At 36.0% G+C, this 19667-nt stretch overlaps 1 protein-coding gene across 1 annotated transcript in view; it reads left to right on the forward strand.

Moving 5' to 3' along the window:
- LOC107699228 (serine/threonine-protein kinase D2-like) overlaps nucleotides 1-19667 on the forward strand; it is a 41799-nt gene that overhangs the window by 2375 nt on the left and 19757 nt on the right. Inside the window, exon 2 of the mRNA XM_016500428.1 lies at nucleotides 19434-19572. Within this exon, the coding sequence (XP_016355914.1) occupies nucleotides 19434-19572 (139 nt within the window). The remainder of the gene's footprint in view (nucleotides 1-19433; nucleotides 19573-19667) is intronic.

Consider the following 19667-nt stretch of genomic DNA (forward strand, 5'->3'; position numbering starts at 1 on the left):
TGGCTTCCTCCTGGAGTTTTTCTCACTGCAGGTTCACAGACAATGCTGTTACTTCCATCTCTGCACATCTCCATGCAACACACCTTTAAAGAGTTTAAGACTTTTTTGCCTACAGACAGATGTCTGCACGAGGTCTTAGAAGGAGGTTCGAAATGTGGTTGGCAGCAAAATAGGTGTCTAGTGATACTGTATATAGACTTAAAATGAAACAAATGGTTGAGGGTTAAGTCACATGTTGTCCCCTAGAGAGGAATGTGTGTGGTTTTATCTGGATCCCAGGAGGAGGAGCACTCCATCAATCTCCTGGTCACCCACCTCTGGCCTTGTATTCTAGGCCTGGGGTGATAATAGTAGAAAGAGGGCAGATTTGTGGTTATGTTTTCAGTGGTTTGGGGAAGAACAAATGGGCAGGTCCTCCTTAATATAGTATGTAATTAAAATCCCAGTTTGCAGCAAGCATGTGGGTCAGTTTATACTCAACAGAAAAAAGCTAAACAGTACAAAAACATATTTTTGACCTGTGTACCAAAACGCTCATGCAGTGGACTGTAACCAGCGTTGAAACAAGGTTATGGACATCTCAATTCCACCATGCGGTAGTTCCATTCTAGATCAAAAGGTTAAGGAGGTCGGATATCAGACTGTGAATCCCCATTCCTGAGGAAAGAAGACTTTTAAGGACACTCCTGAGGAAGTGTCAGCAGCTAGCGTAAAATCACTACTTGTTTGTTTCTTACAAATGTGGCCACTGTAAAGCACACAGTGTCTGATATCAGGGGAGTCGCAGGTAATTCTGCACCGTGCAACTCCCACATGTTATAGTCATCTCACTCTGGCTCATTTGCATGGCTACGGAGAGTCTTTGCATGGAAGGACCGTATTTCCTGGCAAATTTACCGCTCTGTGCTGGCCACCATTTGACTATTCAAAACACTCATTTGCTCAACAGGAAACGAATGACAAAAGTGAAAAGAGAAAAGACAAGAGACGCAATCTTTGACGTTGTATTTTGTTAGGGTTGTTTTCTTAGCTGAGCTTAGAGCTGTTTTGCATTTAATTTTAATGTTGAAGATTTAGATAAGAGTCGCTGGTCCTTAGATAAGAAGAAATCTGCTCAAGTTCTTCTTTGATTTGATGTACAGTGAATGTTGTGTTTGATGTGAACAGACTGTTTCCCCAATTACAATATTATTTGATGTGAAATAGATTTTTCTTGCCTGTGACACTTCAATTCAGCACCTAACAAAAACACATTTCAAGGTGTCAAATATAATGGGTTAATCAGTGGTACAGTACAGCGCCAGCGGCAGATTGCTTTACTCAGACAGGATTTCTGGCATACACATTTACACTTCTTTTGGAGTTTTCTCCATCATATAGGCTTTTATGAAATCCAATATCCTTGTCCCTTATTTGTGCTGTGATTTATATTTCTCTAAGTTTAGGCTATGGAATATGCTTATGGTGCATAATGCAAACTTTGACAAAACAGCCTATTCTTTTAAGCCACACCAAAAAAAGGTACTTCCATATTTCGAGTGTACTATGCAAATACCATTGTGTATGATGAATATGGCAGTCATTGACTACAATTGATGTATGTCAAAGTACCATAATATTAGCATATTGCACCAAGGCACAGCCACAGTGATTTTTGTGTGTGTCAAATAATGGCAATAGTTTAATTCATATTAGCTTTCCTTGGTCAGTTCAAAAAGAGAAAACAAACAAGATAGGAACTAAAGCAAGCTTTTTTTTTATGTTGAGGTGTGCCCAGATTACTCTTTCAGCATGTTGGTCGCCCAATTATGAGATCACAGATGGCTTATGTTATCCGGGGCAGTTTGGCTTACCCACAGCACCACAGTTTCCACCAAAATACCATCGTTAGCATTGATTGTTAGTGCAATAAAACTGTGCAAACATTCATTTATTATGAAGTAGTAACAAATGGATTTTTACTAGAACGATGCTTGCCTGTGCAAAAATAGTCATATTAGGGTGTTGTGGCTTTACTACTAGGCTGTACTAGGTGCAATGATAGATATTCTTGAAAACTGTAGTGTTAATAAACAACATATTTAGGCCCTGTTTTTAATTTAGAATATCCATTAATTCTATATAACTACATTTAGCTGGTGGGATGTTCACTGAGTTTAGCACATAGACACACAAACACTGTTTTCAAGGCCTTAATTCCACAGCTGGCACACTTTTTGGTTTTGAAACGTGTTGTTTAATGCCATGCTGTGAGTAAATCGGTATGCAATTAATCCCATTAGGATTATATTATTTTCAGACCAACCATGGTTTGTAATTGGTTTCTTTGGAAGAATGGAGATTTTGTATGGTAATACAAATCAAAGCAGCTTAACTCCGCCATGAAAAGAGCAGAAACGAGTGGAACGAGGTGTCAGACTCGCATGTGCTTGGATTGACTGTAATGTAGGACGGTGTGAATGTTAGGCGTGGGTGGAGTGTGCATGCGAATTTGGAGAAGGTGGAGCAATGTGTGTGCATGTGCTAGGAGTAAGAACGGAGGTTTTGTGTTGTGTGTTTCCAAGCCGGGTTTGCTGCAGAAAGTTAAATGGGTGGGTTACCACAGTGGGTAAACACATGATCTCAGAGTGAGGAGAGAAGTCTGGTTCCAGTCACATTGGCAGACGAGTATTTATGTGTGTTTTCAAATGCTGAGCGCCCTGTTATTGTCTTTAACAACTGTAGTATTAGCATGTTTTATTGGCAAGCAACGAGGCATATTATGGTGCTCATTCAGTACCATAGCATATCCCTTGTGAAAAAGTAGTACACTTTTAAGAGGAGTATATTTTAACACACTTTCAAGAAAAGATTACGAAAATAATATACTTAAGTGAAACCTGAATATAACTTTTACGGACACTTAATTGCATATTAACATCAGATGTACCATAGTTTAATTTATATTACATGCAACTACCTAAATTGCTTTTCTGACTCAGAAGTACTTAAAGGGTTAGTTCACCCAAAAATGAAAATTCTGTCATTAATTACTCACCCTCATGTTGTTTCAAACCCATATGAACTTCGTTCATCTTCGGAACACAAATTAAGATATTTTTTATGAAATCCGAGAGTTTTCTGAACCTGCTTAGACAGCAATGCAACTACCACGTTTTTACTACCGTAATTTTATGAAGCTACGAGTATACTTTTTGTGCGCAAAGAAAACAAGAGTAACGACTTTATTAAACAATTTATTTTCTTTGGTGTCAGTCTTCATAAAATTACGGTTGAAATGTTACATGGATTATTTTAATGATGTCCTTACTACATTTCTGGGCCTTGAAAGTGTCAGTTGCATTGCTGTCTATGCAGGGTCAGAAAGCTCTCGGATTTCATTACAAATATCTTAATTTCTGTTTTGAAGATGAATGAAGGTCTTACGGGTTTGGTGATGTGGTGAGTAATTAATGACAGAATTTTCATTTTTGGGTGAACTATCTCTTTAAGTACATCTTTATATGACATTTCATATTTACTTCTATTGTCTTTGAAATACGGTTAAAATGTACTGCTCAATGTACTAACTAGGTATTTATGGAAAACATAAAACATAAATATAGTTTAGTGTTATTTCTATTTGGTCAATAGAAATGATGAATTTGCAGTCTAGTTCATTTATATTAGGCTGTATAAATATACAGTATTTAATCTAAATATAATTGAATAACACTACAGTTACAATAGTCAAGTACTTGTACTTCAGTGTGTTAGTCAAAGCATGAAATAAGGGTATTAAAGCATAAAAATATACTTTTTACTATACGTAATACTTTAAACTACACAATGCTTTTAAGATTTGACATGCACATTCAATAAAATGAAGCACACTTCTTTTTCACATGCATGGGCTATTAAAGTACCATAGTATTAGCATCTGATACTATCACTGTACCATTGTATCAGCACAATAAGAGTCTTTCAGATTTGATATCATGTCAACTGATTATTTTTATTGAATCAGCCACAAACTCCTTCAAAAGTACTAAAATAACCTTATTAATTTATTGAAACACTAATAGGAGCCAATTCTTTTTAATGACCCGATCACAAAGGCTCTGGAATCAGTCTATGAATCAGCTCCCTCAAAATAATCATTCATAGAATCATCTAATAACTGAAATTGTACAACTATTAAATTCTCATCCCTACTTCCATTTCCATTCATTTCTATTTTTCTGTACAAAGTAATAAGGTCCTGAATTGTTGGGGGCTCTGGGGATCAATGTGACATTCCTATTGGCTTACCTGCTTCATCATCCTGACGCCTGGGCCATAAAAGCCTATTTCAGCACAGTGGAGCACAAACTCCATTTAGTCCCCTGGCTGAGTCCCCTCCGCCCTCTTCTCCCCTTTGCTTGCCAGCCATGCCTCTCATGTTACTGTTCGCTTGAATAAAAAAAAAGGCTGCTTTGTTTTCCGAGCCCTTGCCTCAGCCCCAGGCAGCGCACAGAAGTTTGTGGGCTTAATGAAATCACTGTGTGTGTGTGTGTGTGTGTGTGTGTGTGTGTGTGTGTGTGTGTGTGTGTGTCTGCAGTGTGTGTGATTTTTGCATCTAAACCAACATGTTGAGTTCAGAAGGTGGTCAGCTCCGGTCCCACTTTCAGGCGCTGTTGTCGTTTTGTTTTTTTGTTTGTTGCTGTGCATTTGAAAAGATGTCTTGCCTCAAATTCACTTTGTCGATGTTAAATACAACAAAATTGGTGACTCTACTTAATATTCAACCTCTGCTGACAATATTTGTTATGCTGTTGCTCATGACAGAAAATAATTTTGACTCATCCCTCAGTTGCAAAAACAAAACTGAAAGAGTTTATCAGCCGATTGTATACACACGGAGGAAAAATTATATAGATTTCAGTTTTCACTCAAAAATTGATAGTAAATTTCACAAATATTTATAAAGAAAGAGCAAGTAACTCATTGAATTAAATTTGAAATTTTGAAGTATAGGAAAATATTAGATAAATAGTAGAAAAAGTATTTTATGGTAAAACAAACTCCAATAATCTGTTTTATTTACAACTTTGAAAAATCTTTATATATATATATATATATATATATATACGTGTATGTATATATATTTCACACCACTGTATATATATGTATATACGTATATGTGTGTGCGTGTGTGTGTATGTATATATTTAGCATAGAAGGGTTTAAAAGCAAAAAATGTGCCTTGTGTATTTTTGTTAAGGAGCTTTTATTAATTATTCCATGCAAAATGTCGTATATTTTATCTGAATTGTCATTTTGCTTATCTAGAGGACTTCTGGTTATGCATCCGCAGCATAATTTCCTGTAACTGGAATTTGTTCCATGGAAAAGTGCTGCAGAGATCATTAAAACTCTTCTTGAAATCCTATCACACATTTCACACAAAGTACCGGGTTTACTGGTTTAAATAGCCTTGAGATCATTTTTGACATAACTCTGTGGACTGGGTTTGTAAGCAACTCTATCACACTAAATGTAGCATGTATAAACTATATAATAATTGTGTATTTCAACAGTTTTCCAGATGTCTAATACAATTAGATATCCATAGTAAATGCTTTATGTGTCAACACAGTTTTTATTGGTTTTTATTAATCGAGACGAGTCAAAATAATATCTGTGGTGATTGACAGCATGCCACAGATGCTATTGTTTTAGTTTAATTTAACCTGGAATATAGAGTTCAGCTTGGTCTACATAAACAGTCTGGTTTCTTTTAGTTGTGTTTAGTTCATGTGAGTGATTTTTTATTTTAATTATTTTGTATTAATTGTTAAAAACATGTTAATACACATTCAAATTTAAGAAGTTACTTATTTAATACTATATCAATGAATTTGGAATGCTACAGCAGAAACGTGACAGCGCCGATAGTATGAAAGTAGCATTGGTATTTGCACCAGTCCTGCAGGCTTTCATGCTCTACATAAGGGCTCTAGCCATGTGTGGAATGTAAATTTGGCTTTTACACCCTTTTCCATGACACAGATGTTCACCTTTGTTATTATACCTGTGTTGTCTGCTCATTACTAAAGGGAAAGTCGTCTTGCACCACATATACAACACGTTTGCATGGGGCTGACGCAAGAACATTAAACAAAGAAAATAGTTGACTTAGTACCTCCACAGATGTTCCCTCCTTGCCCTCTTGAACTTGTGAGAACACAAACAGGAAGTCAGGCTCTTAACCCTGATATTCTACTTAAACATCACACGTACTGATCCGTTGGCCTGTTGTAGCTTTAGCTTTGCCCTTTTCTCTTCACTTGAGTTTATAAGAATGAAGATTCTATGAAACGGTTTGACGAACAGTTTTATTTCCTGTCTAGTCATATTTCCTGTTAAAATAAGTTGGGGTGGCACTTATTGAAGGGATCTTTTTATTTTGAGTAGCTAATAGCCTTTAGCTTACAGCTCATCAAAAACATCATTTGCTACATGCTATTGCTAGTCCTTTGCCGTTTAAAGAGATCTGAAATAATTATTTTATATTCTATCAGACAAGAAACCTACTTTTTACATGTGTAAAGGCCCGTTCACACCAAGGACGATAACTATAAAGATAACGATAAAGATATAGTTCTAAAAATCGTTCTCAAAAAGAATAGCAAAGTCCACACCACAACTATAACGATAAAGACAAAGAGAAACGATATCGTTGGAATCACTTTCAAAACGATTTTTCTCCAACTGATGAATGATAAAAAATTGACAGCTAATCAGAATCCATCCTGCTGTAACGAGCTCGAGAATTTAAAGCGGCAGAGGCGCTTAGAATAAACAGACGATATCGTTCGCTGGTGTGGACGCTAATATCGTTATCTTTATAGTTATCGTTCTTGGTGTGAACGGGGCTTTAGTCATATGTTTTGCATATATCTCCTAGAAGTTTGTTTTGTCCTGTTTTTTATTTTTTTAGTTATCATATAGCTAATTAATTGCTAATAATGCTAAATAGGCTTATAGCTGAACTAAAAGCCACAGAACCTTGATTTATAGTGTCTTTATTTGCTTTTGCTTCCTTATGAGACGATGTACTTGTATCTCACCTTGTAAAAAAAAGAAAAGAAGCACACTTTGTATAAAAAGAGTACTTATGTATATAATATATTTTAAAAGAATATACTTAAGTGCAAAATAAATGTAATATTGCTGTGCATGTTACTTGCAATTACATGAAAATGTATTATGTATTATAGTATAATTTATATTAAAATGTTAATTTTAATTAAATCGTTAAAGTGTTTTTGGGTCAAGTCAAGTCAAGTCACCTTTATTTATATAGCGCTTTTAACAATACAGATTGTGTCAAAGCAACTGAACAGCATTAATTAGGAAAATAGTGTGTCAATAATGCAAAATGACAATAGTAAACACTAATTTTTCAGTTAAAGACAGTTCATCATTGAATTCAGTGATGTCAACATCCAGCTCAGTTTAAATAGTATCTTTGCAATCAAGTCAACGGTATCGCTGGAAATGAAGTGTCCCCAACTAAGCAAGCCAGAGGCGACAGCGGCAAGGAACCAAAACTCCATCGGTGACAGAATGGAGAAAAAACCTTGCGAGAAACCAGGCTCAGTCGGGGGGCCAGTTCTCCGAGTTAATAATATTGAGAAGCGGTTCTTCTGCTACAGGTAACAACCTCTTTTTGGGTCACTTAGGTAATATGATTTCATAATTACTTATATGGTCTTTGAAATATGGTAAAAGCGTACTGGCGAATGTACTGACAAGCATTATGGTAAACTAAAATATGGTCTTTTTCATTGAAATTTGCAATGTATTTAAATATTTGTAATTACACATTTGTAATGATGAAGGTGCAATTTGGTACATTTAAATTATATTAACTTGATATAGTATTGTATAACACTACAGTTACATTTATAATTTGAAATGCATTTTAAAGTAAAAGTTTTAATTTCATATTATTACAAAGTGCAGTTTTTAAAAGTGCAGGCTACTTAAATCCTGAAAGCATACTCTATGCGGCCGTTTAATTGGATTAATATTATATCATTGTTTGTTTGTTTTAATTCCACTTTTAAGTTTTGAAGTACACTATAAGTGCACATTCAATACAGTTAAGCAACACTTCCTTTTCACAAGGCACTGCCTTGCTAGTGGTTCAGATTTGCATAGTAAAGATCTCCTTTAGTTTGTTGTGTTTTAGCCTATGCTATAGGGGACTATCTGTTGCACAAGTGGAACAGGGTGGAGGAATAGAAGAAAAGAGTTAGCCTAAAAGAGCCAAGCTCAGTAGAATAGAATCTTTTATCCTATTGTGCTACAACTGACCTCGGCGTTGAGTTTGTTGTTGTGAATCAGCTGCTGAAATCACCCGTTTATTGCGTCATCTCTTGCGATGGGGAATTCTCATTCACTCTTGTCACTCAGGTTGTTAGACCGTGCCTCTGCGCAAAAAAAACTTGGCCTTTCTGATATGTTTCTCAGCAGGTCCTATGACATCACACGACCTAAAATATCCCAACTAGCTGAAAGCGTTTGTTCCATCACGCACAAAAACAATGGCCGGTGAAATTCCCGCGCTCAGCCAAGCAGTTGTCGGACGCTAATGAGTGTAGCACGTTGACGTCTTTACGCCGCAGTTGCCATGGCACCATTTAATTTAACGTCAATATCTGCCAAAATCCCTGGGAAGTTTTTATTTGAGCTGTTTTAGCTGGTAACAGAAGACTGTTTCAAAGGTGTTGACGGTGGAAGGCTTAAGAAGTTGCAGCCAAGGGTGTTGTCGCAAACATTATTACCTTGTATTACGTTATTTGTATTGTTATTTGAAAGAGGCGCCTTTTTACTATGTCTCTTCTGAGTGATGTTTGCAACATTGTTAAAACATTTGCATGCATGACCTCCAATTCCTACAAACATTAAGCCACAGTCCAGTTTCTGTCATTCATTTAACTTCATAACGTCACAATGAAACAAATGCTTATGAGAGAACTGGTTTTGAAAGGGTTATCGTTGTGAAATGGTAAGTTTATAAACTGTACTGATTGCGGAAATACCTTTATATCACACACACCCCCACACACACACACATACTTGTATTTGTGGTTTACGGGGACTCTCCATATGCGTAATGGTTTTTATACTGTACAAACTGTATTTTCTATCGCCCTACACCTAAACCTACCCCTTACAGAAAACTGCTGTCAATTTTTGAATTTCATAAAACACTGTTTTGTATGTTTTTTTAAGCCTTTTCTTTTTTTTTGCAGGGACACAGGAAGTGTCCTCATAAACCATATATACAGTGGGTACGGAAAGTATTCAGACCCCCTTCAATTTTTCACTCTTTGTTATATTGCAGCCATTTGTTAAAATCATTTAAGTTAATTTTTTTTCCTCATTAATGTACACACAGCACCCCATATTGACAGAAAAACACAGAATTGTTGACATTTTTGCAGATTTATTAAAAAAGAAAAACTGAACTTTCCGTACCCACTGTATATATATATATATATATATATGAATGAATGAATGATGAATTATATGTATTATAATTATATAATATATGTGTGTGTGTGTGTGTGTGTGTGTGTGTGTGTGTGTGTGTATTGTATTGTATTTGGACTCTTAATTGCATGTTAATTGCTATATTATTATATTATATTATATTGTTATTACATTATTATATTATATGTGCTGTCAAACAATTAATCACATCCAAAATAAACGGTTTTGTTTACATAATATATGTGTGTATACTGTGTATATTTATTATTTACTTACTATAAATATACGTAGTACACATACATATATTATGTAAACAAAAACTTTTATTTTGGATGTGATTAATTGCGATTAATTGTTTTACAGCACTAATTATATTATATTATATTTTTTTAATCGACTTAAGTAAAATTTAAGTTCAACATTATTTGTAATTTCATAATTACTTTTATTGTCTTAGTTGTGTACTGACAAGCATTTACGATCAACTAAAATATACTTAAATGTAATTTCTATTGAAACGTGTATGTAATTTATTTAAATGTATATTTAATTACAAATATGTAATGATATTGCAATTCAATACTTTTAAAATTTACTTTAAATGTAAATTAAACTAAATATTTTTAACAGGTCACTTATTAGAGTGACACAGGGGACCTGTACACAAAGAGGTATTTTTTCGTTTTCCAAATTTCTGTGCATTAAACTTATGTCTCAAACCTCATTTACCAAGGGGGCGAGAGATTGACAAAAGGTCAGTTTTTATAGAATTTTTTGTGCCTTTCAAGTAGAGTTGGAAATGTTGTAATTACGAGTTCTGAGCACATAAATGACAGAGCAAAGTCATAAGCTTGATGATGCTCTAATTTCTGAAACTGGAAACACTGCTATATAAAATAGATAATATCAGATAGCCTATATACATTATGTATTTATATAGAATACAAATATAAAGATAAGTAAGTGGACGACAAGTTTAGTCAATTATAATGAAAGATTTTGCATGTTATTTTAATTTTACATGCTATAATTCAATCATTTTAAAGGTGCGATGTACAGAACAGCTAACTTTCAGGATTTGTTTAATGCAACACAATTATTAAGTAATGGGATTTTTTTTTAATGCAGATTAATTTTTTTTTTACTGTTCACAGTATGATTCTCATTTAAGCTATGTCTGTGTTATGTTTCCGACTAGAATGTGTGACATATCATAATAACGGATGCCATACTCATTGTGAAACTCAGGTGCACTCAGGCAGATTTTTTTTTTTTTACAATTCTCTGTCAGTGAAGACAAGCTGATACATTTCAGAATATCACAAAATCTGGGTCAGTAATTGTGATGTCATCTACCTTGCTTGTTTATTTGCTTTATATTGCTCGACTGTAGTAATAATTACTGTGCAAATAGTATCTTTAGCAATTATATTGCCATCTGAGTAGGTCATATAAGCACTCACAGCTTCTGGCATGATTCAGTGGTTGAGGCTATGTTACAACTGATCAATGACGTCTGTGTAATAGCATATTGAGGCCTTGTGTTTGTAAAGAGCTCAGGCCTTTGTTTTTGCTCATTGATAGACTGAAAGATAGTATTGGAAATAAGTTTGTTTGAACATCTCGTAACAGATTTAATAACTTCCATTTAATCTGCTTGTGGCATTTGAAGCTGCATGTTCAAAGTACAGTTATCTACGTCCTTTAGATAAATTCAAACCGCACCATCAAAGGAGAACATCTTGCTTTATTGACTGTAATGCCTCAGAGAGCTTGATACACAAAAAGACGCAGGTTTCACATTTGACTTCAGTGCTCTTTTAAGGGCTGTGTGAACTCATTTTCAAATAAAGCAGCAGTGCTGGGCATGAAAAGCCACATAAACTGTCTGTGTGCATCGTAAACTCTATAGATATATGAAAGGAAATGGTGGTGATGATGAAAAGTGGAACTTGCATCTATTAGTTCATGTTTCGCTCTTCTCTGTTGCTATTTTGGAGTCAGATTCTAATGCTATCACACAGTTTTCTCTCAGTTTGGCAACCATGTAGTTTTTTTTTTACACAGCCACAGCTTTTCTTTCACCTGCTGTAATGTAGAGGGCCTCAACATTGGGGTCACGACCTCATGGACAGTTTATTTTGCTGTTCAATGTTTACTGATTTTAATAAAGTAAATGCAAGAATAACTTTTTATATTATTAGTAATATTTCTACATAAAAAAAAAATCTGAACTGAAGCAACTTAGGTTTACTTGATTATAAATTTTTTTATTGTTAAAATGATCTCACTGACTTACTAGTAAAATTTCATCCATTCTATTTGTGGCCATATAAATATTAGCAAATACACCAAATTGCATGTTTTTGCTCAGTTATGTGCTTAATATTATCCTATATCATACTACATGAACCATAAAAGACCGATGTTTCAAATATGATATTAAAAAAAGATTAATTTTAAATATATGTTTGGTATATATATATATATATATATATATATATATATATATATATGTATATAAAAATAGATAACTTATTTTAAATTGCAGTAATATTTCACAAAATTAGAGTTTTTTTTCTAAATTTTTGATCAAATAGATGCAGTCTTGATGATGAGCATAAGAAATTTCATTAAAAATCTTATTGATCCCAAACGGCAAAAGTTTGTATATATAAATTCTACTATTTCATATGTCAGGATATATAGGGTTAATAAATAAAGGGCTAATAAAGCTTCTCTTGCACTTAATATATTTTGAAGTGTAGGCTACAATATAAATTTGAGATGGGTTCTAGAATAAAACCAGCTTGAATAAAAATAGAAAAGAAAAAATCTGAATCTCTGCAAAGGCTAATGTGAATCATTCTTAACACAAAAGCATAAAATGCCAAAATAGTCTATTCCTATGTTGCCATGGCACTCCAGAGGCTCTCTCTGGTTTCACACTGTCTCTAAACACTATAAAGCAGGTCTTAGAGATCTGAATTGGAGCAATGGGCATTTCATTACAGTTAGTTGTTGTTTGGAAAGCACACAAAGGGCAATTTAAGGAAACAATGACTTCTTGTTCCATTATTAAGGAGTTTGTTTGGTAAGAACGAGGCCTTGACGTGTGGGAATAATCACAGACTGAATTGGGTCATGGTGTTGCAACCATTCCATTCTAAAACTGCTGTGGCCAAACTGTTCACATTCTCAAACCATGGCCGTGGTCATGTGACCATGATCATATCACAGAATGAAGCCACAAAGTGGTTTAAAGGGGTCCGTAAATGAATGTGCTATTTGTATATGTGAGTGTGTGTCCATATTGATAGACAGATAGATTAATAATAATGGCTATTAGTGTCAAAAGACTGGAACTTTAATGTAAGTGTTCCAACATGTATATTTTTTTCAACAGAGACTAGATGCGAAACATTGAAAAAAAAAAAAAAAAATGCATATATAAATTATATACATAAAATGTATATTTATTTATTTATTTCCCAATGTTTTAAGACAAAAACCATATAAGAATTACCACAAGCTTCAATATGTGCTTTAAATATGTTGTATTGGGAGATCAGCTGTGCAGTTTATTTGATACTACATTTTTATTAGAAGAAGCTGTTGCCAGAGCAGTCCAAATCCCTGCCGTGCACTGGGGATCACCCTTTATTGGCACTTGATAGGTAACACGAGGAGGGAAAATAAAAATACATGTCACACTTGGAAGTGCAAATAAATGTCACTCACCTTTATTGCTTTCAGTCAGTCCAGAGATTTCCAATATTACATGTAAAGCAGGGCAATGGCTATTTATAGCATGTGGTTTTTTTTTATGTCAGCGTACTTATGTCTGATGAGACAAGACGGGGTTAAAGTCCTGACGGATGTTATGGAAAGTGTTTGTGTAGACTGCCACTGTGTTGAAGAGAAGAGAAGAGAAGAGAAGAGAAGAGAAGAGAAGAGAAGAGAAGAGAAGAGAAGAGAAGAGAAGAGAAGAGAAGAGAAGAGAAGAGAAGAGAAGAGAAGAGAAGAGAAGAGAAGAGAAGAGAAGAGAAGAGAAGAGAAGAGAAGAGAAGAGAAGAGAAGAGAAGAGAAGAGAAGAGAAGAGAAGAGAAGAGAAGAGAAGAGAAGAGAAGAGAAGAGAAGAGAAGATAAGAGAAGGGGGCAATGGTTTCCATAATTCATCAGAGTCATAATGGGCGCAGCCGCCTGAGACCATGCGAGAAACACGATCCTAGTCAACACAAAGCACCCTTAGAAACACTGCGCTGTCTCCAAGCAAAGCCCGGGGAATGGCAGATATGATTGCACCAGCGTCTATTGTTTGTGCCACTGTGCAAACATGCATAGGAACAATTGAGGATACATATGTAGCCGAGTGATTTGGTGGCCGACAGTTTGGTCTACGGTTCATTTAATGTAAAATGTCTGGAAAAACATTTTGCTATCAGTTTAATTGACAAATAAAATGAGCGCTGGGTTTGTACAAAGTAGTAAGTAGCAAGTGCTTGTTGTAGCTAGTTTTAGTATGCAGGCTATTGTATGACTCATATTTGAGTGTCTTGTTTTAGACCAGCAAAGTACATACTTCATGTACATGTGACTTTGAAAATGTTGTTTGATATAGAAATATCAGTTTGCAGAAATGTTGCCCCTCAGACATGGTTTTCAAATGAGCGTGATTTGTTTATATGACATGGGCTAACCTCTTCAATTCATTTAACATGCTGTTTTCCATTTGTACGATTATTTGTCAGGACATTTGATTTTTTGCTGTCATTTTGGTGCCTTTTCATTTAAATGTTAAGCTTAAATGCAATCGTCCTGTGGCTGCTCTTTTTATTTATCAATTCCAGGGTACTCAATATTTTGTCGACAACATAACTAAAATTTATTTTCCATTCCAGTGCTCCCAACTACCAGTGATGTGTATACATTCCATGTGATGTAAACTGACATGTGTAGACTTTATAATCTACCTTTTCAAAAGGTACAAATATGCATAATTTAGGTACTAATATGTAACCTTAGGGGTAAATAAGGTACAAATATGTACCTTTTGAACGCGTACTGCACCAGTGACAGCTTTTGTACATTTTTGTATTTAACTCCATTAACCTTGCAAATGTATAAATACAGTAATTAGTTCTTTGTCAAAAGTGCTTATTGGTGCAGCCCCTTACTTTCATCCAATCAGATCAGAGTTTGTATAAAATAAGCATAAGGCGGTCATTGAACAATCTGAGACTGTGCAATAAATAAACAGTTTTATACTATAGTTATATAACAGAAGCGAAATAGCCGTTTGACTCATAAGCCACTGAAGCAGCTCCATTAATGGCAGACAGATTCTGAACAGACTTTGCCCAGTTTAGCAAGCGTCTCAAGCCACTGTGTGGCTGTTTTCGCCTGAGGCCGCCTGCTGCTGTCAAGCATGCTTAGAGGTTGGTTAGAAGTTGTGGTAGCAGGCCGGGTGTGGACTATAATCTTTGGCAGCAGCTCAAGCCTCTGGAAATAGACAAGATGGAGGGTTGTTGACTTTCTTGTGGAAGCTTCAGGGAGAGGGAGGGAGTATTTTGAGCGGAAGGCCATGGACCAGGGTCTGTCTCTTCCTTTGGATGAGGTGGAGGTTAGCCACATGTGCTCTGAAAGGAACACATGGGAATCCTTAGGCGGTGGGAAAAACAGGAACTGGGTGGAAAGGTGTTGTTTTGGGTATGGAGTGTAGTAATTCTCTATATTCTTTCTCTTTCTTTTTGTCTCAGTTTGTCTCTTCCTGTTGTCTCTCTGATGTCGTGTCTGGGTTTTGTCTTCTCACACTCCTCGCTGTTGCACTATAAATGGTTTTCCATGCTTGAATCACAACATCAGCATGATCCTTCATTAAAGCTCCCATATACTCAATTTGGCGCTCTGGTCAAGTCGCATCACCTTTATTTATATAGCACTTCATACTTCCTTAAAACAAGCAGCTTTAGAATATTAAACATGAAAAAGTCACTTTCAATTAGAATTACAACTTCAATTTCTACTGTAAAGCAGCTTTCCAGTGCGTCCACATATTTACTTGCATCTGACATCGAAGAACCAGAATGAACCATGAGAAGATTTTCACATCAAGTATGTGGGAGCTACAAAGCCAAGCCTATTATGTACCTATTATGTACCTATAATGTAACCACCATGGCCCAAAGGTTAAAAGGTGTTTACCAGCCGAAGCAAAGTTTTCCAGAAAGTTTTCAAGCTGTTTCAAACTACCAAAATGAACGGCAAGCAAACTTTGTTCTTGGCATGAGTTTGTTTGAAATTACGTCACACCCATTCGTTCTTTTATTCCCGAACACGTCCTGGCCAGGATTTCTATATTGCCGAAAATATCCAGGTTTTGGCTTTATCATACTTGCTGAAGGTAGTGATCAAAAAGTAGCTTGACCAATAAATTGCAGGCATTGTACATAATTGACCAATCGTGGCGCGTGAGTAGATGGGATCTACAGAGAACGGTCAAAGTGATGCAAATACGCGTACATATTACCTATTACCTGTACGTAATCACCATGGACCAGTGGTAGTTTGGAGGTGTTTACTAGCCACAGTGAACTTTTCTGTAAAGTCCACTTTATCAAGCTGTTTGAACTCCAGGAACAAACTCTAAAAACGGGGTCTCCGCCCCTGCTTCTGGAGAGCTGCCATCCTGCAGATTTCAGCTCCAACCCGAGTCAAATTACTTGAACCAGATAAACAAGGTGTTCACAGGTACTTGATAATTACAGGCAGGTGTGTTGGAGCAGTGTTGGAACTGAAGTCTAGAGGATGGTAGCTCTCCAGGAGCAGGGTTGGAGATCCCTTCTCTCAAACTCTGGTGCAGGAGGGCCACTGTCCTGCAGAGTTTAACTCCAACCAGGTCCAACACACTTGCCTGGAAGTTTCTAGTAAGTCTAAAGACCTTGATTACTTAGGTTCAGGTGTGTTTAATTAGGGTTGTAGCTACACAGTGGCCCTCCAGGAACTGAATTTGACACCCCTGCTCTAAATGAACTTTGCTTTGAAGTTTATTTTGTGCGAAATTACATCATATCAGTTTGTTCTTCAGAAAATCCCACCAAACTCCACCATGACTTGGATGCGAGACCAATGTACTGTTCTGGTTGAACCTTGAACCTGGTTTTACTTATTTACAGGATTCTTTACACATGAATGCCTTTTTTCAGAGTGCTATTTGTGCACTGATATCAGCAATGATTCCATGTTCCGTAGTGGAAAATCCCAACTGACTTTCTCCAGCGCTGCTCGCACACAAACACTAACACAAGACGAGGGGCAAGAGTCAGGTTCGGTATGCTGGTTGTGATGGCTTCCAGCTCACCGAGTTGTATGACATGCGTTGAATGGCACATTATAAAGTATTCAGGGGATCTGCTTCACTGATAAGCCCCTATGCATTTGACTGACATTATCATGCCTACGTCCCACACTCCTTTGACCTGCAGTATGGGGCGGCTATATCTTTATTCATCCTTGTTGTTCTGTCATCCATTATATGTAACACTGCACCTTTGTCATGCTATTCATTGTGCCCAGCTTTCTCATTTCAAACTTGCTCCAAGTTGGCTTGTTCAGGTAGCTAATCTTCTCATGCCAGGTAGTTGTTCAGTGCCAAGTGGGATTTCGTTCTCTACAATGATTGGCAGATGACGGCTGTAATGCAGAAGTGCTCAGGTATCACACCCGACTGGCTCTCAGGCTTATATCACAGCACGGTCACAGCTGTCAGCTCAAAATGAAAAGCAACCAAGCAAATCCACCACCCCAGCTCTCATGCTAATTAGCACAAATGGGTTCTGCGCGACACGGCGTCGGAATCCCCCTGCAAGATCTTCATCAAAGAGCTGCTCCACTGCGTCTTCTGCTGCGCTACTGTACATGCCTGGTGATTAAAAGGCGTTGGATGTAAATTATGTTTGTTGGTTTGTAACATCGCCATTTGGTTTTAAAAATGCACCAGGCCTTAAATGGATCACGGCATAGAGTTTTGATCATTTTATTTCTTTTGAGGGCTAATGCTAATGTTTGTCAAGGTTTTATTGCATTAAAAATAGTGATAATGCAATATTACATGAGCCTTAGGATAAAACAGGCTGTTTTTTTGCTAATGTACCTATAAAGTCTCAAAGTAAACTTTGTCTTTGTATGTAAAATGAGATGCAAAGTTTAACACATGGGCTATGGGTTTTCTGTTGGATTCAGTCAAGTTTGTACACTGCAGCATTGTTTCTCTTAGTATTTTTGTCTTGTTTTCCATTACAAATATCTAAACATTCTTGAATCAAGATACATTTACTTGAGAAACAAAATGACTTAAGATATTAAGTCTTGTTTCCTGAAATATTTATTAAAATGTTGATAGTTTTTGCTTAAAACAAGAAAAAAAAACAAAAAAACATCTGCCAGTGGGGTAAGAAAAATCATCTAAATTTAAAGGGAAAACAATATTTTTTTTCTTGCCCCATTGGCAGATAATTGTCCTGTTTTGAGCAAAAAAGAACACAATTTTGATATATATTTCAGGAAACATAAAGTCTTATGTAATTTTGCTTTTCAAGTAAAATTATCTTGATTTAAGAATGTTCAGATACTTGTACTAGAAGACAAAAAAAAAACAAGACAAAAATACTAAACAAGAAAACATATATAGATTTTTTGCAGTGTAGAAAACCTTTATTCAATATCAGCCTCTTTGCAAAGCCAGAACACATTGTAACAAAACAAATTTTGAAACCTAGTTAAAAATACAGTTGACCCAAAAATGAAAATGCTGTTATCATTTACTGTTATCAATGTAATTTCAAATATGTAAGCTTTTCTTTCTTCTGTGGAACATAAGAAGATAAAATGAATGTCATTGGGGTCCAAACAACATTGGACCCCTTTGATTTTCATTGTATCGACTAAAAAATAATTTGTCAAACTAACTTCTTTTGTGTTCCTCAGAAGAAAGTCAGTCACAGGTTTGGAACAACAAGAGTGTAAGTAAATGATGACAGAATCTTCATTACTGGACAAAATTGATCAGTAAAATGTTTAATGACCACATAACTTCAGCAAAACTTTCCTATATTTGTTATTGTTGGTTATATACTTACTGGAATAAGATCTACTACTTCTCATGTTTTGAAATAATAGTAACTATCCTACTGCCTCCTTATTTCTTCACCTTGACTGACTGAGCGACCCAAGTTCATGAATACTGAATAGGCATTGTTGACGTAAATGTGGGCTGTCGTATGCATTAATCTGACATTAAAAAGTCACAAAAAAATCGTAACTAACCATTTCCCCCGCATCATTTCAGTAAATGGTTGTTTTGGACACAAGAGACGTTTCTGGTAATGAAACCTACGTTATGATTACGTGTTGTTTTTGAACTTTTTATAAATCCTTCCTATAAATGAAATTTATAAAACCTCTAAAAACCGCTCAGAAGTCTTACGGCAGCAGAGCTACGAAAATTAAAAGCTCTTCTCGGCAACAACAGGAAATCTTCAAAATGCAGCTGGCAGAAGCAAAGAACACCCCCGCCCCAACCTTGACGTGCAACACTTGCACAAATAAGAGAGGAGATCCCTGGCGGGTACACCTGCAAAAGTGCCACCATCAGGGACCCTTGCAGATGGTGCTTCGTTAACATGATGGCCGTCGATCTTAGTGGCTCATCTCAAATTTGGATTCTCCATGTTTGTCCATGAGCCAGAAATCTATGAAGGATGTTGTGGTTGTTATGAGCTGCTGTAATGTGGTGAAGGTTGTTAACAACAGGAAAAGAGAAATATTACATTAGTAGAGTGTTGTGGATATGTATAGATGGGTTATAAATGAGGCTAATCAATGTTTCTTTCTCTCTTTGTTTCGTCCAGTTTCCTGAATGTGGCTTTTATGGGATCTATGACAAGATCCTCCTCTTCAAGCATGACACCAGCAGCAGTAACATCCTGCAGCTGGTCAAGGCTGTGTCGGACATCCAGGAGGGGGACCTGGTGGAAGTTGTTTTGTCCGGTAAGTCGACTGGTATTAACCAATAGCTCAAAAGGCGTTCAAACACGCAGCAACAAAGCTATTGATTATTAAGATATGATGATTTCTGGTGACAT

This window comes from Sinocyclocheilus anshuiensis, unplaced genomic scaffold (assembly GCF_001515605.1).
Source record: "Sinocyclocheilus anshuiensis isolate Anshui unplaced genomic scaffold, SAMN03320099.WGS_v1.1 scaffold242, whole genome shotgun sequence".
Classification (NCBI taxonomy): domain Eukaryota; kingdom Metazoa; phylum Chordata; class Actinopteri; order Cypriniformes; family Cyprinidae; genus Sinocyclocheilus; species Sinocyclocheilus anshuiensis.